Source organism: Nerophis ophidion, linkage group LG09, assembly GCF_033978795.1.
Source record: "Nerophis ophidion isolate RoL-2023_Sa linkage group LG09, RoL_Noph_v1.0, whole genome shotgun sequence".
In the NCBI taxonomy this organism is placed as follows: domain Eukaryota; kingdom Metazoa; phylum Chordata; class Actinopteri; order Syngnathiformes; family Syngnathidae; genus Nerophis; species Nerophis ophidion.
Window position 1 is genome coordinate 26,948,262 of NC_084619.1, and position 24,969 is coordinate 26,973,230.

Genomic DNA, 24,969 nt, shown 5'->3' on the forward strand with positions numbered 1-24,969 from the left:
AAGCCCAGCAGCAACTGTACTTCCTAAGAAGGCTGAGAAAATTTGGTATGCCACCCAAAATTCTCAGCAACTTCTATAGAAGTACGGTTGAGAGTGTCCTTACCAGCTGAATCACGGTCTGGTTTGGAAACTGCACTGCTAAGAACAGGATGGCTCTCAAGCGAGTGATTAAAACTGCTCAGTACATATCAGGAGCAGCCTACAGGACATGTACTCTACCAGGGCCACCAGGAGAACACACAACATCATAAAGGACAGTACACACCCCCAGCACAGTCTCTTCAGCCTCCTACCATCAGGCAGACGATACAGGAGCCTGAAATCCAGGACTACGAGACTGACAAACAGTTTCTAACAAACAGGCCATCAGACTTGTAAATGCTAACTTGTGAATGCTAGCTCCCACACCCCCGTATTTACTTTTGTCTTTTTGAACAAAAGACAGCTACCTTGACCACCCCCGAACTGTGAACCATCACTGTAGACGCCTTTCACCTTTGATCACTAAAGACACTTTAACTGCTGCTGTGACCCAAGGTCACCTCCATATTTATACTGTTGACTGTCAATCCGAATGTGCAATAATGTTATGTTACTTACTGTGCCTTGTATATACTTTTTATTTTTTAGCTAAGTACCGTGTGACTTGTTGAAGGGTGGACTAGCAAAGTAAGATGTTCATTTAACTGTGCATATGACAATAAACATCTTGAATAATATGTAATAATAATGCAAGTAATCATTTAAACGAATATCAACATTTTTTGTATTTTATATTCTCTGTACTGTAATTGGAAGATAAATGGCTTTTTTTTTTAAATCAGAAATTAATAATAAAACTAAATAAAATGGTCTAAATTTCTGTCAGTAAAAAGGTAAGTCAAAATAAATATTGGACATTTTAAAGTGCATCTTATCCCAGTTGGAAAAACGAGGTAGGACGTTGCCTTTTTGTTGGTTGCCACCACGTGATCGCGGCGTTCTCGCTGGTTTGTCCGTGTTGATAGGCTCACCCATCTGATTTGAAGCTACGTTGCTACCACAATGGGACATTTGGCTTTGTGGTCACATTTTTTTCTTCCTATATGTTGTTACATTGCGGCACTTCTCATTAACAAGACACGACTCTCGAGTAGGCAGGCTGTCCGTGCTTCCTGTGTTTGTACACCGTCCACCGAAACAAAGATTGTGAATGACTGAAAAAGAGGGCTCACTGTGTTCAGTTAATTCTCGTGTTGAATAAACTTGCTTGGCTTCTGAGAGCGATGCAAAGAGTGAGACGTCTTTCTCCCTGTTTGAAGCAAGAGACGAAAAACCAATTCTGATTGGCCAACAAGTCTGTCACTCAAAGGCCGGTGATGGCGGGGTTAAAAAAAAATACCTCAGCCTCTTGCGGTTACCCATCCATCCCATCCATTTTCTTCTGCTTATTCCCTTTGGGGTCGCGGGAGGCGCTAGTGCCTATCTCAGCTACAATCGGGCGGAAGGCGGGGTACACCCTGGACAAGTCGCCACCTCATCGCAGGACCAACACAGATAGACAGACAACATTCACACTCACATTTACAAAATAGGGCCAATTTTAGTGTTGCCAATCAACCCATCCCCAGGTGCATGTCTTTTTTGCGGTTATATATTGCACTATTTAAAACCTCGATGTTGATTCGATGTCGATTAATCGTGCAGCCCTACGTAGTGGTGGTCTCGTGATGGTCTGGTGCTGCATGAGTGCTGTCAGCACTCGGGGAGTTGTGGTTTATTAGGCCCACAACAAGGCAAATTTAGTGGTAGAGTTTATAGAGTTATAATGAACTACTCAATGATCTGATGGTAAACACATCCATCTAGTATCCTCTGTTTTACTACCTTTTTAAGACTGCGAGTGTATTGTGTGACCTGTGATGTCATACATACTGCTTTTGCAAAAGCAGCTTGATTTGTTACAGTTCCTCATCTTGTGCGACCCACTCGGCAGAACATCCTGCTCTGCTCGTCAATGGATGCTCTTATTAGCATACTCGGTGGTCCCATGTCATTCAATCATACCTTTCTGTGTGCATGCAAGCCTTTTGTAGAGATGGCAGATTGGTCAGGGTTGTCATAGTAACACAACACTTTTTTCAAAGTATGTTTTGATGGAGCTGAAACTGTTGTCATTATACTTAGCATGAAAGGATAATGCACAGTGTGTTCAAAATAACTTATGTGGCATTTGCTTGTGAAAGCTCTCAAAATAAACCATTTGGTTTTTTTAATTGTAAATGATTCACAAAAACTACCCAAAAATGTGTATTGGGCCATATCATTTTTGTATAAGATTCCTAGGCGATGATGACTCTTTAGTAACAAGACTGAATGTAACAGGAGTGCGTTCTTGGAATAGAATTAGCAAATAGATGAACTATTGTCACATGACATGTATGTTAACAATTCTAAGCACATTACAGTTATTCTTTTTTTAAAGTAACAAATAACATCAAAAATAATTTATGTAACAGGCCTCAGATTTTACCCTCTCTCCTACTCATTGTTGAAGTATAGTCAAATGTTAAGTTGGCTTTTCCGTAGCTTGCAGAGGATCTGAATAATGCACTTTTCTGGGCACCATTTGACTTGTGCCATATTCCACATTTTTCAGAGAGGGTAATTTGTTAGGGTGACAGGACTGAGTAAAATCCCAGTGAATTGCAACACAATGGGACGGCGTGGCGCAGTGGAAGAGTGGCCGTGTGCAACCCCATGGTCCCTGGTTGAATCCCCACCTAGTACCAACCTCGTCACGTCCGTTGTGTCCTGAGCAAGGCACTTCACCCTTGCTCCTGATGGGTGCTGGTTAGCGCCTTGCATGGCAGCTCCCTCCATCAGTGTGTGAATGTGTGTGTGAATGTGTGTGTGAATGGGTAAATGTGGAAGTAGTGTCAAAGCGCTTTGAGTACCTTGAAGGTAGAAAAGCGCTATAAAAGTACAACCCATTTATTTAATTTTTTTTATTTATTTTAGAAAATAAACTTAAAGTATAGTTAGGATAAGGACAAGCACAAATATAAAAAAAAAATCAACTATTCTTTACCTGCACTTTAATGAATGTATTTAATTGTCAATTCAAGTATTTTTGAAGCAGAGGTAGAGAACAAATTATATTTTTCTAGTGATCAAGGTACATCCATCCATCCATTTTCTACCGCTTATTCCCTTTTGGGGTCGCCGGGGGCGCTGGTGCCTATCTCAGCTACAATCAGGCCAAGTCGCCACCTCATCGCAGGGCCAACACAGATAGACAGACAACATTCACACTCACATTCACACACTAGAGCCAATTTTAGTGTTGCCAGTCAACTTATCCCCAGGTGCATGTCTTTGGAGGTGGGAGGAAGCCAGAGTACCCGGAGGGAACCAACGCATTCACGGGGAGGACATGCAAACTCCACACAGAAAGATATTTTAAACTGCTTTTGATAAGCATGCACTCAGATAGATATGCAGGACACATTAACTGTAAAATATTTTTTTTACCAAGAAATTTCATTGTGCTTTTACACTGATCTGATTTACACACACACAAATTGTAATGTGTGTTTGAATATGGGTTTGCTACAATAACACTTGCATTTTATTTCCCAAGGATGAATTAGATAAATTCTGTGGAATGGCCCTCATGCTGTAATTTCCACACAATTTACAAACGTTTTGTTTTAATGGTGCTTGCAGCATCCACCCAGACAGTCCACAGAGAATAACTACAAAAGTTTGAGCAGCAATAAGCAATAATCCTCTTAATTTCATCCAGAGCCTCTTAAATGTTCTTATGTTGGACTACAAATGTACAGTGTAGTTACACTAATGTACACAGAGCATCTTGCCAATGTACATTTCATCCAAAGCAGCCATTCAATAGACCCAACATCGCTGGAAATTTTTTATACAGTAGTTGTACATGTGGATGCAATTACAGGGTTCCCAGCCAACTTTTTTGTACCTTGTTTATGTTACGTCTGGTTTCTGTCGCCCGTTCATTGATCCTTGACAACATGGCGCTTACTTTTAAAAAGCCCCCTCCTTTTTCCAAACATGTACACAGCTGCTTTAGGGAGGAAAATACCCATTGATGGTGGTGTTATGGGTCTCCACAAGTGAAAGTCTGGTGCTATCAATGCTTTTAGGAATTAATGTGTGCAGAAGCAGAGAGGAATGCACCTTTCTATTGGGCATGTATCTTCTAGGAATAAATAACATGAAAAAAATAATGTGCTTAACATTATTTTTTAAAGAAAATTTACTTGACGTATATTTAAGATCAGGATAACATACATTTTATAAAAAAGAAAACAAAGTTCAAGGTAGTTTATATTAATATTTGAAATTATATTTTGCAGCAATAAAAAAGAAAATGTATTACTGGTAATAAAAAACAAACAAACACAAAACTAAAAGATCAACCATTTCTGCTGCAATCCACCAATCAGGCTTGTATAGTAGAGTGGCCAGACAAAAGCCATTTCTTAAAAGTTTTGCCAAAATGCACCTGAAAGACTCAATAATAAACAACATTCTCAATTGAACTCTTTAGTGTGAATATCAGACGTCATGTTTGAAGGAAACCAGGCAGCGCTCATCAGCAGGCCAATACCATTTTTACAGTGAAGCATGGGGGTGGCAGCATCATGGTGTGGGGTGGTTTTTCAGCTTGTGGCATCGAAAAATACTTGCGGTTATAATTGCTGCCAAAGGTGCATCAACAAAGTATTGAACAAAGACTGTAATTACTTACCATGTACATGAAATTGTTTTATTTTTAACAAATTTGCAAAACTAAAAAAGGAAAACACTTTTCACATTGTCATTACTTTGTATTGTCTGTAGAACTTGGAGGACGAAAATGTATTTTGTCCATTTTAGACTAAGGCTGTAACACAAACGAGGTGGCGACTTGTTCAGGATGTACCCTACCTTTCTCCCGAGTGCAGCTGGGATGGACTCCAGCCCCCCCACCACAACCACAAAAGGGACAAACAGTAGAAAATTGATGGGTGAATAACAAAATGTAGAAGTGGAGCGCTGTGACTACTTTCCGGATACACAGTATATGTATGAGTTAATACTGTACTATGATATACGTTATCAGTTCAAGTTTATTGTTCTTCGTTTAACAAACAAACAGTTATACATACATAAAATGAAAAAATGTTGCAGACCGAAAGGGTTTAGGCTGAAGTTGAAAACTTATTGCGCCTAACCCTATAAGCAATGTCAAGTACAAAATAAATATAAACTTCCGAAAATGTCCTTTGCACAACATATTGTGAATACCCATTATACACAACTTGAGTGTAGTTCAATTATATATACAGTAAAGGCATGTGAAATATCCTGCACATGTATTAAACCTTCGCACCAATTATATACTATATATACAGACAATTATACTTTCACTATTATTTATATCACAAGTTTAGTTTTCAATCAACATTAATCACAATGTTGATTCTAGAGTGATATATTTCTTCAAAACAATGGTTTTAAAGTGTTTTTAAATGTGTGAATGGAACTGGAACATTTTAAGGAATCATACAAGCTGTTCCACAGTTGAACTCCTAACAGAAACACATTTACTTTTTAAGCTCGTTCTTATTTTTGCTTTTTGAAAGAAAGCTGAACCTCTGAGGTCATAGGGATTCTCTCTGGGTTTGAATCTCACTTGTAGACACTCAGGCAGCATGTGGTTATGAGCTTTGTAAGCCACAATAGTAGTATTGAGGTCAACAAGATCGTGCAGTTTTAATGTTTTTAATTTAATGAACAGAGCATTGGTATGGTCATGATAATTTGTATAATTTACTATTATAATCGCTTTCTTTTGAAGTAAGAATATAGACGGAAGGGTACCACTAAGAGTGGAGCCTGCGGCTTAATTTGACACAACACAGGGAACCTTGCCTGGCCCGGACACGGAAAGGATTGACAGATTGATGGCTCTTTTTAGTTGATTGTAACTAGTTGCATGGACTGTTTTGTAGTTTTTTTCCCCTCCTCTTTTCTAAATCCTGTGTCCTTTCACCATCAGGACACGTTGAAACCAACGTTTACGGTAGCCAACCTACCAGGCAGTACCAGCAACGCCCAGGCCACAGTTCCCACCACCTCCACCAGCATGCAGGTGAGCAGTGGTCCCAACTTTCCCATCACCAACTACCTGGCGCCAGTTTCCACCAGCGTCAGCGCCAACGGGACTGTCCTGAAGACCACCGGTGCATCCACGGGAGTCATGCAGTTGCCCAGTGGCTTCACGTTCATGCCAGGTACTTGGAAGATTTGTCTTGTCAATTCTTTGCATCAATGTAGATAATGGGGTACTCAATGTAAGACGCTTTTTTGAGACACTAGAGAAAAAGCACAATATTAAAAATATAATTAACTTCACTTCTCTTGAGTAACTTCAGCAATGACGTGCTTGGTCATGTGATTTTTAATTGTTGTTGTTAGCTGATTACAATTTAAATGTCACCTTGCCAACATATCAGACGTCATCACAGAGACAGTCGTGCTTCACTCGCCAGGCTGTTTTTACATGACGTCTTTCAAAGACGGTCGCCTTTGATTTTCACTCTCAGATAGAAATAATTATGTAAGGGTGTCACAATGGACCTGGCAACGCGGGCTGCAGAGCATGGTCCATTCATAATGAGTCATGAATATTCGATGATGGATTATGGCTCGTAATGACACTGTGAAGCATACTTGGTGAATCTGCAGCTTTTGTGCTCATGAACTAGAACCGACCTTTCTCAGTAAAACCAATAAGAGATCTACTGATCATCTTTGGCGCCCTGGCCCACCACAATATTTTATGTGGCCCACAAAAACCTGAAAATAATGTGTCAAATAAATGTACGTAATCTTTCAGTTTTTACAGACTGTACTGCATGCAATTGCATATCTTCTAAACTTAAAATTATTTTCTGATCATGAAACAAGATATTTCAAACTTGTTTTAATTTTATCACAAAAAATACCCAAACATCTGCTTGTCAGCTCGATTTAGGATTTAGGATTCACTGTTTCAAGCAGTGAGGTGGCGACTTGTCCGGGGTGCACCCCGCCTTCCGCCCGATTGTAGCTGAGATAGGCGCCAGGCCCGGAGGTGGAGCACGATGGCGAGCGCCTGGTGGCCGAGCCTGTCCCCATGGGGCCCGGCCGTGCTCAGCCGGAAGAGGCAACGTGGGTCCCCCCTCCAATGGGCTCACCACTCATGGGATGGGTCATAGAGGTCGGGTGCAGGGTGAGCCTGGGCAGCAGGGCACTTGGCGGTCCGATCCTTGGCTACATAAGCTAGCTCTTGGAACATGGAACTGGGAGGGAAGGAGCCTAATCTGGTGCGCGAGGTGGAGAAGTTCCGGCTAGATATAGTCGGACTCACTTCGACACACAGCAAGGGCTCTGGAACCAGTTCTTTCGACAGGGGCTGGACTCTTTTCCACTCTGGCGTTACAAGCAATGGGAGGCGACGGGCTGGAGTGGCAATTTTTGTTTCCCCCCGGCTCAAAGCCTGCATGTTGGACTTTAACCCAGTAGTCGAGAGGGTAGCTTCCCTTCACCTGGTTGTTTGTGCTTACGCACCAAACAGCTGCTCAGAGTACCCACTCTTTTTGGATTCCCTTGAGGAAGTACTGGAGAAGGCTCCCACGGGTGATGCCCTTATTCTGCTGTGGGACTTCAACGCTCATGTTGGCAATGACAGTGAAACCAGGAGAGGCGTGATTGTGGAAAAATGGCCACCCGGATCGGAACTCAAGTGGTGCTTTGTTATTGGACTTTTGTGCTCGTCACAATTGTCCATAACAAACACAATGTTCAAACATAAGGGTGTCCATATGTGCACTTGGCATCAGGACACCTTCGGCCGCAGTTCCATGATTGACTTTGTAGTTGTCATCTAATTTGCGGCCTCATGTTTTGGACACTCTGGTGAAGAGAGGGGATGAGCTTTCTACCGCTCACCACCTGGCGGTGAGTTGGCTCCAATGGTGGGGGAAGTGATGCCGGACAGACCTGACAGGACCAAACGCATTGTGAGGGTCTGCTGGGAACGTCTAGCAGAGTCTCCTGTCAGAGAGAGTTTAAATTCCCACCTCCGGAAGAACTTTAAACATGCTTTGAGGGAAGCAGTGGATATTAAGTCCGAGTGGACCATGTTCCGTGTCTCTATTGTCGAGGCGGCTGATTGGCACTGTGGCCGCAAGGTGGTTGGTGCCTATCGTGGAGGTAATCCTAGAACCCGCTGGTGGACACCAGCAGTGAGGGATGCTATTAAGCTGAAGAAAGAGTCCTATCGGGTCCTTTTGGCTCATGGGACTCCAGAGGCAGCGGACAGGTACCGACAGGCCAAGCGAAGTACGGCTTCAGCGGGTGCGGAGTCAAAAACTCAGACATGGGGTGAGTTTGGGGAAGCCATGGAAAATGACTTCCGGATGGCTTCGAAGCGATTCTGGTCCACTATCCGCCGCCTCGGGGGGGGGGGAGCAGTGCACTGTCAACACTGTGTATGATGAGGATGGTGTGCTGCTGACACCTACTGTGGCTGTTGTGGATCGGTGGAAGGAGTACTTCGAAGACCTCCTCAATCCCACCAACACATCTTCCTAAGAGGAAACCTGGGGAATCTGTGGTAAGCTCTCCTATTTCTGGGGCTGAAGTTGTCGAGGTAGTTAAAAAACTCCTCGGTGGCAAGGCCCCAGGGGTGGATAAGATCTGCTCGGAGTTCCTTAAGGCTCTAGATGCTGTGGGGCTGTCTTGGTTAACAAGACTCTGCAACATCTCGTGGACATTGAGGACGTTACCTCCTGGATTGACAGACTGGGGTGGTGGTTCCTCTCTTTAAGAAGAGGAACCGGAGGGTGTGTTCCAACTATCGTGGGATCACACTCCTCACCCTTCCCGGTAAGGTCTATTCAGGTGTACTGGAGAGGAGGCTACACCGAATAATCGATCCTCGGATCCAGGAGGAACAGTGTGGTTTTTGTCCTAGTTATGGAACAGTTGACAAGCTCTATACTCTTGGCAGGGTCCTTGAAGGTGCATGGGAGTTTGCTAAACCAGTTTACATGTGTTTTGTGAACTTGGAGAAGGCATTCGATTGTGTCCCCCGGGATATTCTGTGGGGAGTATTCAGACAGTATGGGTTATCGGACTGTCTGATTGTGGCGGTCTGCTCCCTGTATGATCAGTGTCAGAACTTGGTCCGCATTGGCGTCAGTAAATCGGACCCGTTTCCAGTGAGGGTTGGAATTTGCCAAGGCTGCCCTTTGTCACTGATTCTGTTCATAACTTTTATGGACAGAATTTCTAGGTGCAGTCAGGGCGTTGAGGGTATCCGGTTTGGTGGTTGCAGATGATGTGGTCCTGATGGCTTCAACTGGCCAGGATATTCAGCTCTCACTGTATCGGTTCGCAACAGAGTGTGAAGCAACTTCAAGTCAGAGTCCATGGTTCTCAAGAATGGAGTGCCATCTCCAAGTTGGGGAGGAGATCTTGCCCCAAGTGGAGGAGTTCAAATACCTAGGAGTCTTGCTCACGAGCAGGGGAAGAGTAATTTGTGAGATTGACAGGTGGATCGGTGTGGTGTCTTTAGAAATGCAGACGCTGTATCGATCTGTTGTGGTGAAGAAGGAAATGAGCCGGAAGGCAAAGTTCTCAATCTACCGGTCGATCTACGTTCCCATCCTCACCTATGGTCATGAGCTTTGGGTTCTGACCGAAAGGGCAAGATCACGGGTACAAGCGGCCGAAATTAGCTTCCTGCGCCGGGTGGTGGGTCTCTCCCTTTAGAGATAGTGTGAGAAGCTCTGTCATCCGAGAGGAGCTCAGAGTAAAGCCGCTGCTCCTCCACATTGAGAGGAGCCAGATGAGGTGGTTCAGGCATCTGCTCAGGATGCCACCCGAACGCCTCCCTAGACCCAGGACACGTTGGGAAGACTATACCTCCCGGCTGGCCTGGGAACGCCTCGGGATCCCCCGGGAGGAGCTGGACGAAGTGGCTGGGGAAAGGGAAGTCTGGACTTCTCTGCTTAGGCTGCTGCCCCCAAGACCCGGCCTCGGAAAATGGATGGATGGATGGATGGATAATAATGATGATCCATTGCAGTGGCTGTACCAAAACTATTTCTACATGTTTAAAGTTACAAACACTCCATGTACTCTGGTCTTTATACATTTTTATAAATTGAAAGATTAATCAAAGCAACAGAAAACAAATTGAAGCTTTTTTCTAATCAAATTATTGTAATTTCTGGGCTCTACAGGGCACCTAAGTACAAGCCACACCACCGTATTTTTAGACAAATTTGATCTTGTACATAATATTTTGCTTTCACTTTCTTCTCGAGACGGGTCACTTCTGGGCTCGTAGGGTCTTCTTCGGTGGACAACGGTCTGGCCTTTTGAGGCTCGTCAATAGTGGTGGATTTCCGTTCTGGCGGCCGACTGTTTCCTGTTTTGATAGTCAAGTTGATCATCTTTGGCTTTGGGGCTGTGTTGTGTGAATTTTCTTGTTTCTTCTCCATGATGAGGGTGAGTCCATAACGCGCTAAATGGCACAATGAATGATTGTTTGTGTTCGATTTAATGTGAACAATTTCATTGCTCTGATGTGTTGAGTTTAAATTTATTGTTGGTATGTATAGCTCACAAAACCTGTATTATCGTCCGGTAATCACTTTAATCGAAAAATGCACACAACACAGTGTTATGCTCTTATAAAGGCATGCTTATGTTATTAGAATCATTTCACTGCACTTGCAATTTCTGAAGAAATGCACACAAGAACACAAACAATTAATCTTTCCCAGTTGGACTTTTCTTAATGAATGTTACTAAAAAAACAGCTACATATTGTTGTAGCAAAGTCATATAACTATCAAGATAGAATTGTATTGTAAATCCTTTAATGCAAGAAACAATGTATTTACTAAATGGGTTCGAATTAAGATATTGTGAGTTGAAGTACAAATTAACACAAAAGTGCCTTACAATATCTCTCAGTCAGAAATGCACACACTTAGCAACGCGTTGCGGCTAACCTACTCACTGTATGTTTCAAATAAAACACAATCAAAACTATTAACTTGTGCATTATTTTAATATGTTAAAAACACACAACACATTACAGCGTGTTTATACATGATACTAGGCTAAGTATATCATAAAACACTTGGAAAAAGAACTGTTGCTTGGATAAGTCATGATTCATTTCTAAAATATTGACATAATAAAAAAACATGTTTTATTTTTAGTTATATGCCAAGAACCTGGTCACAATGACATGGTCAATGCAGGAGCAGATTCTTTTTACCTTGCGGTGTGTTGTTAAAGCTATCCCCCATGTCACTGTTTTGGTCCTCTGCCACAGTTGAACAGTGACATGACTTGATCACTTTGACTGACAGTACCATCATATCCATGCAGCGCTCCTTTCATCTGCAGTCTTTCTAGTTCCTTCTGTTCTTGCAACCTTCCCTCACATGCCCCACCTTCCCCCTCCGGTTGTCCACTGTGTGCCACCTGTCTGGCAGCACCATTTGGAGCAACATACTCGACCTCTGCACCTGTCTGAGGCACACGTGATTAAATGCAAGGGTATCACACATCCATTTGCTGAAAACAAACATGTTGATTGTCATAAACAATGCCAAGTCATAATAATGTTGTACAAATGAAGATGTGTCAGAGGTATTCATTTAAACACATTTAAGTCAGAGGGTGGTTTGTTAATCTGTATTTTAACTCGCTAACTAAAAAATGTAAATATAGTAATCCTCCAGTTTTGTCTTGTTCCAAACAAGTTGTTGGAAATTTGTGAGGTTTGCTAACTTGAATATCTCCACACATGGCTAAAGCTTACACTGGTAGCGTGTTTGTAGTCCCTAGTGTGACCCATAAGCTAAAATCCTGTTATTGTTTGTATTAACTACCACATATCACTACACAAACCTCTAGTATTAGCTGAAGAAGTAAGCAGTGCCTACTTAATGTTTGTGTTTCATGACATGTACACTAGAACCTCAATTGACAAACCTAATTGGTTCTTGAACAGGGTTCGTAAATAGAAAAGTTTAAAGTTAAAGTACCACTGATAGTCACACACACTAGGTGTGGTGAAATTACCCTCTGCATTTGACCCATCCCCTTGTTCCATCCCCTGGGAGGTGAGGAGATCAGTGGGCAGCAGCAGTGGCTGCACCAGGGAATCATTTTTGGTGATGAAACCCCCAATTCCAACCCTTGATGCTGAGTGCCAAGCAGGGAGGTAATGGGTCCCATTTTTATAGTCTTTGATATGACTCTGCCGGGGTTTGAACCCACGACCTATACTCTAACCACAAGGCCACTAAGCGGGTTTATATGTATTTGTATATCGAAGCTACTTTTTTTCCATAAGAAACAGTGTAAATATGAATGAGGAGTTTCAGCCTCAACAAAAGTCCATAATTTAGTAAAGGTTTGTACACTTTGAACACAGATAAAGCCCTGTACAGTACTATATATCAAGCAAACATAACAAACAAAACATTAAACTTTTTGTTTAATAACAAAGTCAGAACAAACGTATGCACGCACGCACGCACGCACACACTAGTCCTGTGTGGCACTCAGTTTGAAATCGCAAAATGTCTTAACTTTAACAGCCAGGTCATTACAATGATTGAGAATTAAAGGTAAAACACCCTTTACCTTGTTCATAATCTTCTTAGTGTGCAGCAGAAGGGATGTGGATACTTCCTGAATGTTTAAAACCACACGTTGCTTATCTATTGCTATTTGGTCTATGGTTTGTAAATGTAAAAGTTAGTACAATGAGGTGTTCCTAAATCCATGTTCAATGAAGCACAGAGCCTGGCTAAGAACAATATACATTTAATCACTGAGAGTCTTTTATCATTTATAAAGTGAGAAAATAATTCAATTGTGTTTTTACTTAAAGGCCTACTGAAATTAGATTTTCTTAGTTCAACGGGGATAGCAGGTCCATTCTATGTGTCATACTTGATCCTTTCGCGAAATTGCCATAATTTTGCCGAAAGGATTAAGTAGAGAACATCGACAATAAAGTTTGCAACTTTTGGTCGCTAATAAAAAAGCCTTGCCTTTACCGGAAGTAGCAGACGATGTGCGCGTGACGTCACGGGTTGTAGGGCTCCTCACATCCTCGCATTGTTTACAATCATAGCCAGCAGCAGCTAGAGCCATTCGGACCGAGAAAGAGACAATTTCCCCATTAATTTGAGCGAGGATGAAAGATTCGTGGATGAGGAAATTTAGAGTGAAGGACTAGAGAAAAAAAAAAGGCGATTGCAGTGGGAGCAATTCAGATGTTATTAGACACATTTCCTAGGATAATTCTGGAAAATCCCTTATCTGCCTATTGTTTTAGTGAGATTATACAGTACCTAAAGTCGGAGGGGTGTGGCCACGGGTGTGTTGACGCCAGAGTCACTGAGGGAAGTCACGCGCTGTACAGGACGAAGCTCCGCTGGTGTCTCCGGTAAGAGCTGACTTATTACCACAATTTTCTCACCGAAAACTGCCGGTTGACATTTGGTCAGGATCCATGTTCGCTTGACCGCTCTGATCCATAGTAAAGCTTCACATTCGGGAATTTTAAACAAGGAAACACCGTGTGTTTGTGTGGCTAAAGGCTAAAAGCTTCCCACCTCCATCTTTCTACTTTGACTTTTCCATTATTAATTGAACAAATTGCAAGAGATTCGGCAACACAGATGTCCAGAATACTGTTTAATATGCGATTAAAGCAGACTACTTATAGCTTGGATCGGGCTGGAAAATAATGTCCTCTACAACCCGAGACGTCAAACGCACGCGTCATCATACTCGTCATCATACCGCAACGTATTCAACACGACACTTCGCGGGAAATTTAAAATTGCAATTAAGTAAACTAAACCGGCCGTATTGTCATGTGTTGCAATGTTGATATTTCCTCATTGATATATAAACTATCATACTACGTGGTCGGTAGTAGTGGGTTTCAGTAGGCCTTTAAACTCATCATCTATCAAAGAGATACTCAAAAACGCACATGCAGGTGAGCATAAAATATATGTTTGAAAATTAAGTTTTTTTCCTCTGCGGTCCAGTGATCGGGTACTGTCACTCTGTCAACTTATCTATGCTGCTTCTATCTCTGGCTCTTTAAATTGGACTTTCTTCACCCTGCGGCAGCTTTTCACACTCTGCGTGTGTGCGCGCGTGTGTGTGTGTGTGTGTGTGTGTGTGTGTGTGTGTGTGTGTGTGTGTGTGTGTGTGTGTGTGTGTGTGTGTGTGTGCCCCCTTCTTCAGCAGGCACTCCTCTCCCCCCCGGCACTCCCACCATTCCTCTTAGTCAGCTGCAGCAACACTCCCTGACCCTGCAGGGGCAGCATGGTCAGACTCTGACCGCCGCCCCTCATTCTCAGCAGGGCCAGCAGGCTGTCTTCCGCTTCCCTGCTGCTGTCTCCCTCACAGGTGACCTGCCTCACCACTGCCCGCTAATACTACTACTGCTACTGCTGCTACTACTACTAGTACTACTACTGTTGCTGCTGCTGCTAATGAAACAAATGCTAGTACTACTACTACTACTATTACTACTACTGCTATTACTGTTGCACTACCGCTGCTACTACTACTACTATTACTGCTATAACTAATATTACCACTGCTACTACTGTTACACTACTGCTGCTGCTACTGCTGTTACTACTAATGCTATAACTGCTACTACTACTACTACTACTACTGCTGCTGCTGCTACTACTACTGATGGTACTACAACTACTACTGCTACTACTATTGTTATTGTGACTCATTGCATGGCTCCCCATTGTTGACGTAACTGCACATGACTTCCCTACACACATCTACTGCTAGCCTCTTTATGCACAGTTGGATGATGTCCTCTGTGTGTGTGTGTGTGTGTATGTGTGTGTGTGTCTTTAGGGGCGGGTATACCTCAGCAGCTACAGGCCATTCAGGTTCACCCCAACACCCAGCCCACACCCAACAGTGAGGCTAGTCCCGAGATGTCCCACAGCGCCACAAACTCCACAGGTATGTCGACTGGTCACACACAGGTGGGCATCAAGGCCTTTTTATCAAGCGGAAGTGATCTTTATGTGTGGGTTAAAAAACTAATCCTTCGCTATCAAGCAATAGAATGTTGATTTCAAAATAAAATCCCTTATTTTTTTCACAGAAAATTTATTTATGAATTGTCTGACTCATAGCCCTGTTTTTAAAAAAAAACGGTTGAATACAAATGACAGAAATAATTCAAAACAAGTTTTTCCTTTTATTTAATCAAAGACCATTAAGTTGAAATGACACTGCATAAACTGCATCTTACTTTTAGCAAAAATATAATTTGTGTACAGGTTTGAACTAAGGATGTCTGATGATGGCTTTTTTGCCGATATCCGATATCAACCGATAACAATATATACAGTGGAATTAACACATTATTATGCCTAAATTTTTGTTATTCCCCGCTGGGTGCATTAAACAATGTAACAAGGTTTTTTTTTAATAAATCAACTCAAGTTATGGGAAAAAAATGCCAACATGGCACTGCCATATTTATTATTGAAGTCACAGAGTGCATTATTTTTTTTAACATGCTTCAAAACAGCAGCTTGGAGTTTCGGACATGCTCTCCCTTAATAAAGCATGAGGAGGTTGAGGTGGGCTGTTTTGGACGGTGCGGGGTTGAGGTGGAGGTTGGGGGTTGCGGGCGGTGTATATTGTAGCGTCCCGGAAGAGTTAGTGCTGCAAGGGATTCTGGGTATATGTTCTGTTGTGTTACGGTGCGGGTGTTCTCCCGAAATGTGTTTTGTCATTCTTGTTTGGTGTAGGTTAATAGTGTGCCGCATATTCATTACAGTGTTAAAGTTGTTTATACGGCCTACCTCAGTGTGACCTGTATGGCTGTTGACCAAGTATGCTTTGCATTCACTTGTGTGTGTGAAAAGCGGTATATTGTGTGACTGACCGGCACGCAAAGGCAGTGCCTTTAAGATTGATTGGCGCTCTGTACTTCACCCTACGTCCGTGTACACAGCGGCGTTTTAAAAAGTCATAAATTTAAATTTTAGAAACCGATACTGACCATTTTGAAAAAGATACCGATAATTTCCGATATTACATTTTAAAGCATTTATCGGCTGATAGTATCGGCAGTCTGATATTATTGGACATCTCTAGTTAGAACCCATACACTAACCCTATCCCTGTTCTATTTAGACCAGATATAAATTGTACTATTTAGGAAATAATTTTTGAATAATTAAATAAAGAGCTTCCTCTGACAGGCAATACTTCAGCTTGAATAGAATACTTATCTTAACAAAAATGTAGCATTGCACATTGCATGCAAATAAACAATCTCCAACATTGAGATCAATAAAGTGCAAACTTCTGTCATAAATACTATACTTCTGTAAAAAAAAATGTTGCATTATACATTGTATACAAATAAATAATTAAGTAAAACATTGAGAAGACTATAGTTTTTTTTAGTAAGTAGATAAAGTAAACATTGCCTTTTTTATTCACACATCTTGGCAGTGTGCCGAGCACCAGTTTTAGGGATCACTCCACGTATTGTGCTTCTTTAGTTTTCTTTAGTTAGTTTGTTTGTTTGTTTGTCTTTGCGTCTTGATTGCCTCGTAAAGGGATGTATTTCCTGCATTCGGCTGTAAGCTTCGGTTTCGGATGCTGGAATAAGTTTGTTGTGCTGCTGCGTTTTGAAAACAAACTTTGCAGAGTGCAGTTACTTGTTCCATGCCTGTTGCTGCAAAACCAAAGCACTAACATAATTTTTCTCTCGCTAGTTACAGCATTAGCCATGTTTGCTAAGGAAGTAAAGGGACACTGCAAGCTACGGAAGCTCCTAAGGGGCAAAAAGTATGCTGGAGCAAGAGGAGAGAAAAATAGATTTTTTTTTTTTCAATCATCTGCAACAAAAAACTTGACTACCGTATTTTTCGGACTATACGTCGCAGTTTTTTTCATAGTTTGGCTGTGGGAGCGACATATACTCTGGAGCAACTTATGTGTGAAATTATTAACACATTACAGTAAAATATCAAATAATATTATTTATCTCATTCGCGGAAGAGACAAAGAAAATGTCAGCAATCGTCACACACGTGTCAACCAATAAGAATTCGGCGGGGGAGGGTCATGGCAGAAGTGCATTGTGGGTCATGTAATGCTAACGGCTAACTGCTATATGCTACTGCCATAGCTATTAAAATGGATCATTTCATCGTTGGCGGTAACTTATAAAAACTGAGAAGGGCTGAACAAAAATTGGACCGAAAAGGAAATCATGTACTGCAGATTACAAGCTGGACGTAGTGAAATATGCAGCCGAAAACGACAAGAGGAAGCAGCACATACCTTTGGAGTTGGCAGAGTTGTTTAGAAGCAACATCGAGGAAGAAGATTTCATTGGATTTATCGATTAGGAGTGACAGATTGTTTGGTAAATATATAGCATGTTCTATATGTTATAGTTATTTGAATGACTCTTACCATAATATGTTAAGTTAACATACCAGGCAGATTCTCAGTTGGTTATTTATGCGTCATATAACGTACACTTACTCAGCCTGTTGTTCACTATTCTTTATTTATTTTAAATCGCCTTTCAAATGCCTATTCTTGGTGTTGGATTTCATCAAATAAATTTCCCCCAAAAATGCGACTTATACTCCAGTGCGACGTATATCTTTTTTTCCTTCTTTATCATGCATTTTCGGCCGGTGCGACGTATACTCCGGAGCGACTTATAATCAGAAAAATACGGTATATACGTAGATAAGCTGAACAAAAATTGGACCGAAAAGGAAATCATGTACTGCAGATTACAAGCTGGACGTAGTGAAATATGCAGCCGAAAACGACAAGAGGAAGCAGCACATACCTTTGGAGTTGGCAGAGTTGTTTAGAAGCAACATCGAGGAAGAAGATTTCATTGGATTTATCGATTAGGAGTGACAGATTGTTTGGTAAATATATAGCATGTTCTATATGTTATAGTTATTTGAATGACTCTTACCATAATATGTTAAGTTAACATACCAGGCAGATTCTCAGTTGGTTATTTATGCGTCATATAACGTACACTTACTCAGCCTGTTGTTCACTATTCTTTATTTATTTTAAATCGCCTTTCAAATGCCTATTCTTGGTGTTGGATTTCATCAAATAAATTTCCCCCAAAAATGCGACTTATACTCCAGTGCGACGTATATCTTTTTTTCCTTCTTTATCATGCATTTTCGGCCGGTGCGACGTATACTCCGGAGCGACTTATAATCAGAAAAATACGGTATATACGTAGATAAAATCTGTATATTCCCCAGGCCTAAATTAAATGCTAAAATACAGCACTTGACTTTTTAAAACATTTTTCCCGTGCTCCTGCCTTATTCCATTTTATACTCCGAAATCTACACTCAACAACGTATTATGACACCATGATCATTTTTTAAATTTTTGCAAAAGTAATGAAAATTTAAATACTAAGAAATCACATGTACATACTATAAGTAATCACAACCTAAGGAGAAACATCCGATTCTGTTCGCATCTACTGTTTGTTTTCATGATGGAGAGATGGAGAGTATATATTAGGAATGCACAATAATTTGTTTTCAAGCCAATATCAATAACATTCTGTTTCTGAAGACTACAACTGATAGTGATAGAGACAGTTCTAAAATTTCGATGACTGCAGTGGGCCAGTTTTGCACACATTTCCATGAATTTAATAAACGTGACGGGACTTTCTTATTACAAATGCACTGTTTTTGAAAGTTGCTAGTGATAAACGCTTTTTTAGTGAAATGAAACGTAGAACTGCATTATTATACACAAATTAAACATGCATCAATAATCGATTTTTAATTGAATTGTAGCTTCTGGATCATAATTGTAATTGAACCGTGAGGTGCCCAAAGATTCCCAGTACATATATATGTATGTATGAATATATATGTATGTAATTGTGTATGTACTGTTATGTGTGTATGTGCGTGTATATGTATGTATGTATGCCTACGTGTATAAATATTTATACATAATGTTTTCAGTTACTTCACCTTTTTTTGTTAAGTACATAACTCCACATGTGTTCATTTATAGTTTTGATGCCTTCAATGACAATCTACAATGTAAATAGTCATGACAATAAAGACAACACATTGAATGAGAAGGTGTGTCCAAACTTTTGGCCTTTACTGTAAATTTTAATGTTGTATAAATAACAACAAAACAGTAGATCTGCAAATAGTGTAGTTATGTTATGTTGAGGACATTTTGTATTTAAACAATACGTAATGAATTCTCAAAGTATTGTATTAATTTAATAAAAAACATGACTCAGAAGTTAAAATCTGCAGTTTGACAAACAACGTGATAACATGAATGCAGCTGATAGGCTCCAGGACCGCCCCTGACCCCGAAAGGGACAAGCGGTATAAAATGGATGGTATGAATAAAAAATATTTTGTCAAAAAACTGAAGTAGATGTTTTATAAAATATGATCACCTTAAAGATAATGATCGCCATCTGCAGGTGAGTCTATGCACACTGGTTGTGTCTTCATGACTGTCTCTGTCCCCCCACAGCAACAGTCAGTCTGCCAGCAACCATCGTCACCTCAACAGTGCCCACATCAGTGGCGGGTCACATGATGTACCCCAGTCCCCACACGCTCATGTACGCCTCCACGCCCGGGCTGGCCGACGGGGGGCTGGCCGTGCTCAACGCCTTCTCCCAGGGCACGTCGGCCATGCAGGTGTCTCACGCACAAGCTCAGGACGCAGGTAACACGCATCATGTCCGTCACTGGGTGTGTTTCACCTGTGCTTGATGACACCTGAAGACGTCTCGCTTCTTCCTCGCAGGCGCCGTCCCGCAGGTGTTCCTCACGGCGCCCCCAGGCACCATGCAGATCCCCGTTTCAGCGGTGCAGCTTCACCCAGTACGGCAAGATCTGCATTTTACAAGTGAAACTCTCATTTCCTCTGCAACCAGCATGTCGGCCATCTTGTCACCGCTAATTGAGCACTGAGCGTGTCACCTGTGGTCGCTTTGTGTGATTATGGACCAGAGGCACAACACACCTGAACTCAACTAAACACACACCTGTAGCACTGCATGCATGGCACTTTCACCTGTTTTGCTCCCTTACCATCAACATAATGACAATACTAATAGCAATGTAGTCATAATAATAATACAGTAATACAATAATGCAGTAGTAATAACACTACAGTAATGATAATATTATAACAATAATAGTGATAATAAAATAGCAATAATAATATAATACTCGTGATAATAATGATACGATAATATTTGATTTGATTTTTATTAAGGATCCCCAATAGCCGGTTGCCACAACAACCCTTAAGTCTTCCTGGGGTCCACAACTCAACACAATTACAAGTAAAAGCATATAATTGTAACTACGCAATACAGACAAATAATAAAAATAAAAGCATCAATAAGAAAACAGGCAAACAATTTACAGTCACAGAATAATAATTACCATATAAATATAACCACCAAACATAAAAAATCATCAACGAGCAAAGTAATTTAAAAACTCAGATAAAATATTACTTTGATTTTAAAAACCTGTTTACTTTCAGTGCTGGTGAGAATTTGAGGCAGGTTATTCCAGAGCGATACGGATCTATAAATAAAAGATTTCCGCAAAGCATTCTTCCTGGGATGAGGGAGTACAAAATGCTCCTCACTGGATGCTCTAGTATTACTATTGTGCATAGTGCTACTGTGAACTATTTGGGTCATGTGAAAAGCAGGAGTTTTACTACCGGTTCTGATTTGAAGAAAATAAGAGTATTAGCTGACAACCTGTTCTGCATTGTTAGCCAGGAAAGAGAAGCATGCATTTTGTTTACATTGGTTCTTAGTGAACAACCCAGAACCAGCCTTGCTGCCCTATTCTGGACAATCTGGAGCTTATTGATCTCACCACTTGCAGCAGATGCCCAGACTGTAGAACAATAGTCCAAATGACACAAGACTAAACACTTAACAATTTGACAAAGAAGAGGTGTATCAACAAAAGCGGCACATTTCCTGGAAATACCAACAGCCCTTCCCATCTTTGTAACTATATCACTGATATGATTTGACCTGGATAGACTGCAGTCCAGCATCACTCCAAGGAGCTTGGCACTTCTGATACAGTAGTAACAATAATACTCTAATAGTATATTGCAGTAGTAATAATAATACCATAATAAGGCTAATACAGTAATAATTATAGTATCAAGGGTTGGAATTGGCGGTTAAATCACCAAAAATGATTCCCGGGCGCGGCCACTGCTGCTGCTCACTGCTCCCCTCACCTCCCAGGGGGTGATCAAGGGTGATGGGTAAAATACAGAGGAAAAATTTCACCACACCTAGTGTGTGTGTGACAATCATTGGTACTTTAACTTTAATAACAATAATGATGGTAATATAAATGATAATAATACAGTAATAACAGTACAAAAGTAATAATAATACAATAGTGTGATAGCATGGCGCTGTTGGGAGAGTGGCCGTGCTAGCACCCTGAGGGTTCCTGGTTCGATCCCCGGGGTCTACCAGCTGAGTCACGTCCGTTGTGTCCTTGAGCAAAACACTTCACCCTTGCTCCTGATGGGACCTGGTTAGCGCTTTTCATTGCAGCTCCCGCCATCAGTGTGTGAATGTGTGTGTGAATGTGGAAATAGTGTCAAAGCGCTTTGAGTACCTTGAAGGTAGAAAAGCGCCATACAAGTATAACCCATTTACCATAATAATAATACAGTAACGGGACTCTCGCGGTTGTGTTGGATCCACTATGGATTGAACTTTCACAATATCATGTTAGACCCGCTCGACATCCATTGCTTTCGGTCCCCTGGGGGTGGGGGGGGGTTGCCCACATATGCGCTCCTCTCCAAGGTTTCTCATAGTCAACATTGTCACCGACATCCCACAAGGGTGATTTTTTTCCTTTCCCTTATGTGGCCCTACCGGGGATGTCGTAGTGCTTTGTGCAGTCCTTTGATACACAAGTGATTTAGGGCTATATAAATAATCATTGATTGATTGATTGATAATAATAATGATAGTTAAATAATACTAATACTATTTCAACACCCACATACACGGCAGTGGCCTCTGCGGTGTCTGTAAGGGGTACAGGGCCAGAGACTGGAACAGACCCAACAGAGCAACAGAGCTGCCAAGCCTCACTCTTAGAGCGTGACAGTCACGCAGTTTAACTCATTCTTATGCCACACGCCACACTTGACATTTCTCACGCTTATATTCCCCCATTCACGACTCTAAAGGTGTTTTCTTCATAACAATACACTTTGGGCCTCACAGCTTGCTGTAGTTCAACTCTGATTGACTGACGGAGATAACCAATCCATCATTTTTTGTGCTTAAATCTAACCAACCACAGAAGGCATCACGCAACATAAACCAATCAGAAGCAACGTATCTTTCACACACACCTCAGCACACTGTTGCCAATTAGGTGACATTCTCACTAAATCTAGCATCTCTCCAACTCCTCTTCGTGACTTTCTTTCTCAAAAGCTACTGGCGACAAATCTAGCGACTTTTTTATTTTTATTTTTTGGAGACATGAAAGTGTGTCCAATGTCACACACACACTAGGTGTGGTGAAATTTGTCCCCTGCATTTGACCCATCCCCTTGTTCGCCCCCTGGGAGGTGAGGGGAGCAGTGGGCAGCAGCGGTGCTATGCCCGGTAATCATTTTTTGCTGATTTAACCCCCATTTCCTATCCTTGATGCTGAGTGCCAAGCAGGGAGGTAGTGGGTCCCATTTTTTTAGTCTTTGGTGCTGTCGTGGGCGTTTCCTCACAGGCTGTCTACTGATTGTCTGCTCTTGGACAGCTTGTACTGAGAACACATTTTGTTTTGCTTTCAAATGCAACAACAATAAAGTTCCATTGCACTGCAGTGCACACCCACTCTGTGTAAAGCTGCCGCTGCTTCTGCCTTGGTTTACAGTGTGAGATGCAAATGTTTCATCACTGTCACGCTTCAAATAAAAACAAACCCATCGTTCATGTTAATGAGCCAGTCAATTGATTTGGTTCATTGGTGTATATCACAACCCTTGAGCCTTTTGATCACATTTGATGATCCAATATTTAACAATGTAGAATATAGAAAAACACAAGTAAACTAAAAATCAACAGAAGAAAATTCATTTTCAATTCTAATTATCACACTAGACCAGGGGTCACCAACGCGGTGCCCGCGGGCACCAGGTAGCCCGTAAGGACCAGATGTGTCGCCCGCTGGCCTGTTATAAAAATAGCTCAAATAGCAGCACTTACCAGTGAGCTGCCTCTATTTTTGAAATTGTATTTATTTACTAGCAAGCTGGTCTCGCTTTGCTCGACATTTTTAATTCTAAGAGAGACAAAACTCACATAGAATTTGAAAATCCAAAAAAATATTTAAAGACTTGGTCTTCACTTGTTTAAATAAATTCATTTATTTTTTTTACTTTGCTTCTAATAAGACAATTTTAGAGAAAAAATACAACCTTAAAAATGATTTTAGGATTTTTTAACACATATACCTTTTTACTTTTTAAATTCTTTCCTCTTCTTTCCTGACAATTTAAATCAATGTTCAAGTAAATTTATTTTTTAATTGTAAAGAATAATACATACATTTTAATTTAATTCTTCATTTTAGCTTCTGTTTTTTCGACGAAGAATATTTCTGAAATATTTCTTCCAACTTATTATGATTTAAAATTTAAAAAAAATATCTTGGCAAATCTAGAAAATCTGTAAAATCAAATTTAAATCTTATTTCAAAGTGGATTTTAACTTATTTTAAATATGTCATCAAAATGTTTAAATTAATCTTAATCAGCAAAAATTACTAATGATGTTCCATAAATTCATTTTTAAATTTTTTCAAAAAAGTTTCGAATTAGCTAATTTTTGTCTCCATTTTTTTCGGTTGAATTTTGATTTTTAAAGAGTCGAAAATGAAGATAAACTATGTTTCAAAAATTAATTTTCATTTTTTTCTTGTTTTCTCCTCTTTTAAACCGTTCAATTAAGTGTTTTTTTCATCATTTATTCTCTACAAAAAAACCTTCCGTAAAAGGAAAAAAAAATGTACGATGGAATGACGGACAGAAATACCCATTTTTTATATGTATATATATAGATTTATTTATTAAAGGTAAATTGAGCAAATTGGCTATTTCTGGCAATTGTTTGTGTATCAAACTGGTAGCCCTTCGCATTAATCAGTACCCAAGAAGTAACTCTTGGTTTCAAAAAGGTTGGTGACCCCTGCACTAAGCTATTCCTCTCCCACAGCGTGCATTGTCTTCAAAAATGCAAATGAGCCAATGATGTCATCTATCAGCTTCTGGCACCTTTTATGACAGTCAAAAGTGACTTTCCTTACTGTGGTGTTGGCAACACTGCCTCAACGCCTACTTTAAAACCCACTCAACATTTTCCGGCCTGCTAGAAGACAGCATAGACCCACTAAAGCAGTATTACTTCACATTTTACATTTCAAGTTCTTCTTCTTTAACAAATTATGGTCCATTTAGTTCCATTTGTAGCCTGTCAGAAGTACAGGGAGTCCCTGGATGATGAAGAGAGATTAGAGGAGATTGAGGATAGTGTAGAAGCGATACAAACTGAGAACACAGATGCAGACGATGAGACAGAAAAGCCAGAAGAGAAAACCGTGGAAATAATTTTCATTTCTAATTTTTAGTTAATTAGGATGAGCATTATAAGGCCACAGTGCAACAAGAGCTCCTGGAGGTGAAGACATCAGTCTTAAGTGTAAATCCTCGTTAAAACATTTTTTTCCCACTTATATC

General features: G+C 40.8%; 1 protein-coding gene across 6 annotated transcripts in view; it reads left to right on the top strand.

Annotated features, from left to right (window-relative positions):
* srfb (serum response factor b) overlaps window positions 1–24,969 on the top strand; it is a 78,490-nt gene that overhangs the window by 51,048 nt on the left and 2,473 nt on the right. For 2 of the 6 annotated variants that reach the window (XM_061910694.1, XM_061910692.1), the window contains exons 3-7: window positions 6,062–6,296; window positions 14,350–14,514; window positions 14,989–15,099; window positions 19,684–19,881; window positions 19,963–20,039. In XM_061910694.1, the coding sequence (XP_061766678.1) occupies window positions 6,062–6,296; window positions 14,350–14,514; window positions 14,989–15,099; window positions 19,684–19,881; window positions 19,963–20,039 (786 nt within the window). Of the gene's footprint in view, window positions 1–6,061; window positions 6,297–14,349; window positions 14,515–14,988; window positions 15,100–19,683; window positions 19,882–19,962; window positions 20,065–24,969 lie in introns of all 6 variants that reach the window. The other 4 variants (XM_061910695.1, XM_061910693.1, XM_061910696.1 and 1 more) reach the window with 4 other exon arrangements.